This window comes from Anolis carolinensis, chromosome 6 (assembly GCF_035594765.1).
Source record: "Anolis carolinensis isolate JA03-04 chromosome 6, rAnoCar3.1.pri, whole genome shotgun sequence".
NCBI classification, from domain to species: Eukaryota; Metazoa; Chordata; class Lepidosauria; order Squamata; family Dactyloidae; genus Anolis; species Anolis carolinensis.
The window spans coordinates 11,422,754-11,433,052 of NC_085846.1; the positions used below are offsets into that span (position 1 = coordinate 11,422,754).

The window sequence follows — 10,299 nt, forward strand, 5'->3', positions numbered from 1 at the left end:
TTTTGCTTATCCAACGTTCTGCTGGCCTGTTTATGTTGGATTAGCAAGACTCTACTGTATTATTACTATTACTATTATTATTATTATTATTATTATTATTATTATTATTATTATTATTATTTCTATCCCACTTTATCTCTCTAAAATGAGACCCAAAGTGGCTAACACTAAAAACAATACAGTGTTTGTCCTAAGTCGGTAACCATAGGCATGAATAAAGAAAAAAAAATGCCACCAGCGAGGTCAGAGATAAATGAAATGAAAAAATAAAATAAAAAATAACATCCAAACAACAACAAAAATCAGATTGTGACAACTTCATAAACCTTACATTTATTCCATATGAATACAGTGAGCAACCACAAAGGAATGTTGATAAAAACACAAACACTGGTAAATCATTTTCTATCTATAATAGTTGATTATTTTTGGAAAGACAGCCTGAAAAATATGTACTTTCAGTAATGTGTCAATGGAACCATGATAAAAATCAACTATTCTGTTGGCTGGCCCACCTGTTGTGCAATTTTGCCAATAGCAGAACAAGACATTTCCTTATACCTCTTGCCTTGAATGTTTCATAATGTCCACCTGCAGTCTATATTACAAACCATGGATCAGGAGATTATCCAAGAGCTCACCAAACTCATCCAGCAGTCTTTGCCCATTTTCCAGGGAGTGAAGACCAGCTGAAGGACTCAAATGAGCAGGTAATTTTGGCCCAAGGGCTTGGCATTGCTCAATGAGATGTGGTTGGGTTTCAGCCTTGGAAAGATGGTTTCTAGATGTACCATGTGATGTCAGTGTTAGTAGGACACGTTTATGTTGTCTTTTCTTTCTCATCTGCAAATTGCAAAGTAATATTATTTGACATCCATCCCAAATTAAGACATGCCAGTTGATTTGACCAAGACAAAGTGTATTAACAAACATTTAGGTGTGCAGTCAGGATGAGAAACAGAGAAGTATGATAGGTATAGGTTTCAAATCTTATATCCTAGCTGATGTACTATATAGATATAGATATATAGATATACACATGTGCAATCTATGTAGCTATGGGAGATCCATACCAAAAATCAGTAGGTCTCAGCCAGAAATCAAAAATTTCACTCTCCCTTAGGGAAAGGTGGCACATAGCTAGATGGCGTAAGAACACAGAAAGGCTCCTAATAGTAAATGAGACTAGAAATGGAGGACCTAAGCCTCTCCAGCTGTTGATGGGCTACAGCTCCTATGATCACTGACCTTTAAATAATGCTGGTTTGAGCTGATGTGGGACTGAAAATACCTGACTTCAGAAGTCTGGTCATTTTCTGAATTTAGCTCAAGTGCTTATTCAATATTCAGAATGCAAGCCGTTCCTCAGAATGTTCTTATGCTTTGTATCTGTTCTAATTTTGTGAGATTATGTGGCATCCCCATGGGCATAAGAATGCCATGCCTCATGGTTGAGTGGAAGGAGTAGACTTTTGATTGCTTAGGCTTGCCTTAGCATGTAAAAATTAAACTCTTGGGGCCAAGTCTTCTTTCTCTCTCTGGTCATCAGTACATCACCATCTGTTTGCTGCATTTCTAGCTCTTGCAATAAGCTCCTGGTCTGACTGGGCAATAACATTTAATTATGGATGCCTCTGTAGATTGCTTCTCCCTGACTTTGCATCTTCTGATACTTATGTTCTCCTGATTTCTTCTGTTTGTGTCCTCCTTCCAGCTGAACCAGGAAAATGAGGCATTTCACTTACCTGAGTTCCTTTCTGATCAGCTTTCTGGTTTCCAGCTTCTTACCAGGAGGTGAGTACATCTGGAAATTCCCAGTAGAAATGAAGAAGGACATTAGAGCAAATACAATATTATGATATATTATAAGGACATTGTTAAGGTGGTCACGGACCAAAAGTGCCCAGACTCCAGGTCTGTAGTTGGATGGATATAAGAGATAGTTGGGTCAGTCAAACAGAGATGCTGGACCTAGAAACACGAGGCCATTCATGACTGTGGTTTGGAGAAGAAACCAAACTTTCTTTTTGTTTTGTTTTGAACAGGTCAGGCTGACATCTGTGCCAGGGAATGGCTACAATACCAGGGCAACTGCTATGGATACTTTGACACTAAGATGACCTGGCCAGAGGCTGAGGTGAGATACTAGTTCTCATGAGGCCTTGCCTACCACAGCCCACACTCAGTTCTGACAAATCCAAATTGGAGACCCTTTCCCTGCTTCCTGTCTCTCAGTTAGCTTTGATGGCAATGAGCCAAGAGGATAAGAAGTTAATTCTTATGAAGTCCAGACAGGGCTGAGATTTCTCCTTAAGGATGCCTTTCTCCTTTACCTGTAGAAACAAAATTACCTCTTTAAACAAGTGAAAGGTAGGCCATTTCCAAACACTTCAATTTTTTTGTCCATGCCCAGATTGAGTGCCAAAGTTACCGGCGTGGAGCCCACCTTGCCTCTCTTCTCAGCCATGCTGAGATCCTGGTGGTGGCCAACCATATCTCTGCTTACCAGACTGAAGTCAGTGATGTCTGGATTGGACTGCATGATATTCGACATGTGAGTATGCCACCTCTCTTTTTACCTTTGTGACTCTGTCAAAATCCTCAGTGTACAACCAATACCATCTCCACAAGTGCCCTTTCTTCCATCTGGCACTTTGAGCATAGGCACCATTTTACCTGGCATGGCTTAACACTAGGGAATAGTATATTTTTTCAAAGTCTTTATCCTTCTTCGCTGGGGCTTCATTTCCCAGGATTCCATAGCATTGCGCCATGGCAGTTAAATTGGGTTCAAATTCCCCAGCCTTTGTATAGGTTACAACTTACTATTCCTTCAGCCCAAACTAGGAAGGCGCAGTGGGTTAAACCCAAACTGGTGGCGCAGTGGGTTAAACCCTTGTGCCAGCAGGATTGATGACCTGAAGGCTGTTGGTTCAAATCCATCAGTGCAGATGAGCTCCCTCTATCAGTTCCAGCTCCATGCAGGGACATGAGAGAAGCCTCCCACAAGGATGGCTAACACATCAAAGCATCCAAGCATTCCCTGGGTAACATCCTTGCAGACAGCCAATTCTCTCACACCAGAAACTACTTACAGTTTCTCAAGTCTCTCCTGACACAGAAAAAAAGCCCGAAACTTTGCCTCTGTTTTAATTTCTCTTTCCACTCTACAGAATGGGAGGTGGAGATGGTCAGATGAATCCACCTACAACTACAAAGCGTGGATGATGGGTGCACTGAACAACCTGGAGACAAATGAGTACTGTGTTGAGCTGAAGCATTCTGTAGCAGGGACCCCTGCCCCTGTCCTTGGCATACTGGAACAAAGAGAAATAAGAGACCGCCACCTCAATTTACTACGTCGAAATTGCCTTTCAGAAGAAAGACTCCGCAATGAGCCAACAGGTGAAAGTTCTTTAAGACCAACCAGAAAGATGCCCCCCTCAATTATATTTTGGGCACTCTGTCGTAGGGTGGCTCTACAGGGCCTCTTTATAACAGGGCTGATCCAGAGTGGCAAATATTGGATAGGACCTGGGATGGTTTTGACCATCAGCCCCCTGGCCACTAGAGGTGGGAGGGAGACCTGACCATCCAGTGGTGCTGAATCTGGTTCAGCATTGCTGGATGGCTACCCTTACCATCCCTCTCCCATTCTTGTTGTAGCAGCGGCCAGTGGGCACAAATGGCTTGTAATGTCTCCTTGGGCACCAGAGAGGTAGAGAGGGAGGAATTGTCTCCTCTTCCCGCTTTCCTTTTCCAATCACCTCATCCATTTGGCTAGTGTCACTGTAGGCAATGAGCCATGGACACTGACCATGTCATGCCTGATGACCACCATGACGACAAGAATGGGAGAGGAATCCTTTGTCTCTGGCTGCCTAGACTCGGTGAATATGGGATGGCCATGTTAACAGTCTTGGACAATTCCATTTTGTGAACAGGCCAACTGCTTACAGGGGTCAAAAATCATAGTTTGCTCTGGATTCTCAGAATATGGAGCACCAGCAACTTTTGTTAATGTGGTCCAAGACTGCACTAACTCGAATCAGCTCCATGCATTGTTCAGTTGCCACAGAGCTGATTCATACACCACCACCCCTCCCCAAAACACACACACACACACACACACACACTTTTTGGAATAAAGAAACAGTATAGATGTGCCTATAGATTTATGAGAAATAGAACCCTGCTCTGCTCATGCAATTTGGCACCACTTTCATTGCCATGGCTCAATGCCATGACATTCTGGGAATTGCAGTTTGTTAAAGCACCAGCACTCATCTACAGTGTAGATGCACTTTTGGAGATTTCTCCTGATGAAATAAGTTTCTCACATGTTTCAACATCTATCTTTATTGTACTGAGAGACAGGGAGAAGCTTAATTTTTCAAAGCTGTGACTTCCAGAGTACTAAGTTATTTTCTGAAAGCTAGACTTTGAATTCCTGTGTTAAAACAGAAGTGGGAAATGATTAATTTGGGGTCTAGAGCAGGCCTGCAGAACCTACGACCCTCCAGCTGTTTTGGCCTCCAACTCCTAGAATTCCTAACCATTGGACAAACTAGCTAGGGCTTCTGGGAGTTGGAGTCCAAAACAGCTGGAGAGTTGCAAGTTGTGCAGGCCTGCTCTAGAGGGAAGATGTTAATATTCTCTCTATGACAACCACCTGACATTTTTTTTTGTTTCATAGACTTCACACAATGGAGTGATGCCAAGTGCCACAAACTCAATGCTTACATCTGCAAGCATGAACTGTAGACTCAACTGAGCCTACAAGAAACATAGGACTGAAATGAACAGGAATCTTTGAGAAGGGGCTGAATTGATTCTCCAGGACATCTTGAAAGCTTGCATTTTAAAGGAACAGATGTTCTGGAACAACTGGTGCAGATCCCACCCAATCCCAACAATTTTTCTCATCCCAAAAGATTCCTACTATAATTTATATAACAGTTTTGGCAGGTCACCACATGTGAAATATCTTTCTGTGAACTTCACATTGACAGAGTTCTTTCGATGTGTACCAATTATATGATTGTGGAGAAGAGATGTTGAATGTTTATTTTATTATATTATTATATTATAACCGCTGCCACCAGTGTAAAGATGTTTATAATGCGGCCACCAGATGTAAAGGGGATTATCCACGCTTGCCACCACTATGGGAAGATATAGCCACTAGCTACTTAGAGAGGAGACCTTTAAAATTTTGTTTTTCTTCTTTCTTCTTGTTTGTTTTTGATGGTAATATATATGACAGAAGCTGAGATGTTTAAAAGAACAATAACACGTTTATTCTGGCACAAAGCTTAATGGTTACAGTAACTTTCTCTTTAGAGGCACTTTGGTTAACAGTTGCAAGGCTAGAATGAGGTGTTTCAAACTTCTTAAAATGTCACTTCTTTCTTTACTGCTCTAAACTGCAGTCACCCTGTGAATTACAATCACAGATTATCTGTTCCTCATCAGGAGACAGACTACCTTAAAATAAGTCACCAAACGTATTTTAAATTGACTCAAAAATAAGCATTTGAGTCTCCCTGATCCCTTTAACTGAGGATCAGTCTTCACTGTATCTCATCAGGGCACAGACTACTGTTTCCTTTTCAAACCTGCACTTCTCCACCAAAACAGCAGTTGGCTCCACCCCCTTCTCCATGGCAACCAACTCATGAGTACAGAGTAACTGAAATATTGACCTTTTTAAAACGCAATTAAACATGACATCTGTAAACAAACAAATTCACACTTCGTTACAATGATATTACCCAAGAATCCTTGTGGGGATGCCATGAGATTTGCAGTGGTTATATAACCCATATAATGTTGTGTAGCATCAACATACTTTTGAAATTAAGCCTTATCAACTGTACATTTTCTGTGCACCCACTTTGGTATAGTTTATAAAATAAATGCTCATAAAACTCCCTTATATATATGAAATTTGGGTGGGATTCATACATTGAGATTGCATACATTAATTTAATTTTAGCCTTCAAAGCTTGTAAGCTTTGAGTGATTATTTATTAGTTTTTGTACATATATCCCCTGCTGAAGCTGAATCTTCACTGCCCCATATCCCAGAATCTGATCCCTGATTACTTGCTTGGACCAGATTATCTGGCAGTGTAAACTCACAGTGTAAAATCCAAGCAAATAAGACTTGCAATAAGAAGTTGTGAGAGCCAACGTGGTGTAGTGGTTTGAGATTTGACAATGACTCTGGAGACCAGGGTTCCACTCAGATGTGGAAACCCATTGGGTGACCTTGAGTAAGTCACATATTTTAAGCCCTAGAAAAATAGGTTCACTTTATGGTCACCACAAATTAGAAACATAGGTTCACCATAGGTCAGAAACAACCTGAAGGCACATAACAATGAACAAGAACTGAAAACTGCAGTGTGGAATGCAGTCATTCACCCTTTCAGAATACACTATTTTCCCCCTTCTCCTCCCCGTTTTCTGTTTCTCCTTCCAACAAAGTTCATTCTGTGGGAAGTAAACATGCTCGGTTTCCCACGTATTATTTGTTCACATTCCGTTTTTCCACCCTTGAAGATCCCTCCCTCTTGGATAAAAAATTGTACTAGTTTGGATTCATCTGTGTTCCCTGATAATATATACCAGGGTTACTGGCAAGCTGCATGTAGTTCCTAAGTCATTGTTTTTGAGTCTCAGTGGACCTCTCCCTACATCAAAACACAGAATTTTTTTTGGATTAATCTTAGAGAACTGTATTCTCTAACAGTATTTCCTGGGTTTGAAGAAAGTGCAGGCAAGTTTCTCCTGAGCTCTGCATGTGCAGCATTCTTCTAAATGAAGCAGAGAATGTTTGAGGATTGGGACATTCGTAGAGATACCAAGGTGCTTGTTTATAAAGCTATTGTCATAGAATCATAGAATCAAAGAGTTGAAAAAGACCTCGTGGGCCATCCAGTCCAACTCCCAGCCAAGAAGCAGGGTCCTCCCAACCATGAAACATGGACAGTCTACAGACATCACACTCAACTGCTGGAACAATTCCAACAGTGTTGTTCCCAAAAGATCCTGCAAATCTTTTGGGAAGACAGGCAGACAAATGTCAATGTACTGGAAGAAGCAAAGACCACCAGCGTTGAAGTGATGATCCTCTGCCATCAACTCTGCTGGAATGGCTACGTTGTCTGAATACTCAACCACTATCTCCCAAAGCAGCTACTCAGCTTCCAACTGATGAACAGAAAGCAGAATGTTGGTGGACAGGAAAAGAGATTTAAAGATGGGCTTAAAGATAACCTTAAAAACTGTGGCACAGACACTGAGAACTGTGAAGCGCTCTGACTGGAGGTCAGCTGTTACCAACAGTGCTGTGGAATTCAAAGAGGCATGAATAGAAGCGAAAGGGAGAAATGCGTCAAGAGGAAAAAATATCAAGACAACCCTGTCCGGGACCTCCTTCCATCTGAAAACTGATGTCTTCACATACAGGTCAAGAATAGGTTTCCACAGCCATCCACGAAGACCCTATGCTTGGAAGGCCATCTTACTCAGACACGAGTGATCGCTGATTATGATGAGCCTGTTCCCACACCAACATACAAGAGCTTTTTTTGCTAAAACATGGGGGGGTTTTTTCATTTCTGAGTGGTCACGAAGAATGTTGGTCTTTGCATATTGGTGGGATGGTCACAAGAGCCAACAATGGCTATTGTCTCAAAATGCTGTGCTCTCAATCTCAATCTGAAGACAAGAATTAAATTCCTCATTTAATAACTGAGAAATTGAACTCTTGTTTTCGGAATCCAATTGCATCAACAAATCCTTGGACATTTTCACCATAATGGAACCCACTGAGCAGTTCCAGCCAAAAATGGCAGAAGTTTAAAAACAAAATTTTAATTATAATAATGATGGCAACAACCTGGCAGTCACATTCTTAAACAAGATGAATGTGGAGGTAATACCTTTATTTAGAGAAGAACCATGCTTTTGAAGGATTCCAGGAGTGTGATTATTCTCTAAAACAGGCTTGGGCAAACTTCAGCCCTCCGGGTGTTTTGGACTTCCAACTCCCACAATTCCTAATAGCCTACCGGCTTGTGGGAATTATGGGAGTTGAAGTCCAAAACACCTGGAGGGCCGAAGTTTTCCCAAGCCTGCACTAATGTAAACTAAGCTACACCTTGTAAGTTGCCCTTGCCATGCTGAAAGGCTTATCAGGGCTCTAGGATGGCCACAGTCAAGGGGTCACATGAGGTATAGGTTGCCCAGCCCTATTCTAAATATTTCAAGACTATATGACCCCAGTAGCTGCAGAGAATATGTTGTTCGACTTTGTGTGCATATGCAAGATCATAGATAATGGCAAACCCTATTTAAATGAAGGACATTCACCACAGGAATATCGTAGAATCATGCTGGAGGACCTAGAAAATGCCTAGAGGGAAAATATTTTATCAGATGTGGATAAATGAAAATATGAATACCAGTTCTGCAGATACATGGGACATAATGCACATTTTGAAAATATCATCGGTATTCACAATTTTATGTGGGGGAAAACAAGCTATTTTAAGTCTGTTCACCTCTAAATTCCTTCCTTCCAGAGACTGTAATTATGTTTATGCCTTCTGGCGGATTAAGGCTTAACTGGAGCAAGTTTGTCAACTCTACCTGGAAGGAAAGAGAGGTAAAAATAAATCCAGCACTTCACGTATTGGATAATCAGGTTCATGCCCTGTAGCCAAATACACATTGTACCTCACAACCTCTGAGGATGCCTGCCATAGATGTGGGTAAAATGTCAGGAGAAAATGCTTCTGGAATATGGCCATACAGCCCAGAAAACTCACAAGTGTAGCTTCAGACTGTGATGTTGAACCACCATATTTTTGACACTGAAATCTCTGGCATATCTCCACTCATCCCTATGAACTTTTAATTATTCTGTCTAGTGGGCTTTCTGCTACCACACCTTTTTTTGTGATCAACAGTAGCTGGTACTTAAATCTATAATACTTAAAACTACTTCATCACCAGATAACATCCCCGGGTCTCAGGTTTTGGGACAATCCTCAACTTGCAGTCCTACTTGTAACCCAGAAAGATTAGATCATCATCTTTGCCATCTTTCCACAAGCAGACCTTTGAGGACTTTGATGAAATACTGGATAAGATTGTCTCTTTGTTATTTCTTTTTAGTGTTTAAATTGCATTTAAAACTTTTGTATTTTAGGTATTTTCAACTATTTTTTGTTTCAACAGGTATAAATAAGCAGACCTGAGTACTGAACCTGGGAAGAAGACAAAATATAAATAAGTATAATAATAAAAATAGTCCAAAGAGTAAGAAAAATAGCTCTCACATTGTTCTTTTTGAAATAATGCTTTAATAAATGTTTAATTGATATAGGAGCGCATTTTTTTGCAAGGAATTGAGCAAGCACAGTCAGTAGACATTTGACATTTGAAATGTATATTTTCCTCCCTTATACTGGATTAAAGGCTAACATGCCTGAATCAGACTCTTCATGTTGTAAATGGGAACCTTTGAAAAGCTCAAATTCAAGGAACACGTTTCTTTGTGAATCAGGCCTGGGGCTTTCAGGCTTTAGCAAGAAACACCTTGCCTTATCCATATTTTCCAACTGTCCTGAATGGTCAGAGACAGTGCTGGTTTAGGGCCCTTCCACAAAGCCACATAACCCAAAATAACAAGGTAGAAAATCCCACAATTTCTGCTTTGAACTGGGTTATCTGAGTCCACACTGCCATATATTCCAGTTCAAAGCAGAACTGGAGAGATTTTATTTAGTAGTGTGGAAGGGGCCTAAGTTTATTAAACCACAAGGTTTTGTGGTTTAATAAACATTTTCAATGTTTTTTTTATGATAGAACCAATTGGGACATAACATTTATAACCCAGCAACAAAAATTGTGTTACACCAATAAGGTCCCTTCCACACAGCTATATAAATCCCACATTGAACCGGATTATATGGCAGTGTGGTCTCAGATAATCCAGTCCAAAGCAGATATTGTGGATTATCTGCCTTGATATTCTGAGTTACATGGCTGTGTGGAAGGGCCATAAGATGAGAAGAGAAGATGCAGGGATGGGATCTTACTCTTTCCAGTTGTCTTGGGGTAAAGCAAACAGCGATAGTCTCTCCTAGCTTATGTGTTTCCCCCCCTTATTACAACCCAGGCCACAGTTTCCAGCAGGAATTGAAGAAAGTGCAGATGGTTACATAGCAGTGTCTGGCCTGAATGGTGATGGCACAAACTTCAGAGCACTCATGCACATTAAGA

General features: G+C 40.9%; 1 protein-coding gene across 1 annotated transcript; it reads left to right on the forward strand.

Annotated features, from left to right (window-relative positions):
- Positions 1-1,727: 1,727 nt before the first annotated feature.
- Positions 1,728-4,764, forward strand: LOC100552082 (C-type lectin-like). The gene is made up of 5 exons (XM_003223877.2): positions 1,728-1,794; positions 2,046-2,137; positions 2,414-2,554; positions 3,174-3,405; positions 4,697-4,764. The coding sequence occupies exons 1-5, from the start codon at positions 1,728-1,730 to the stop codon at positions 4,762-4,764; spliced, it is 600 nt and encodes a 199-aa protein (XP_003223925.2).
- The last annotated feature ends 5,535 nt before the right edge of the window (positions 4,765-10,299 follow it).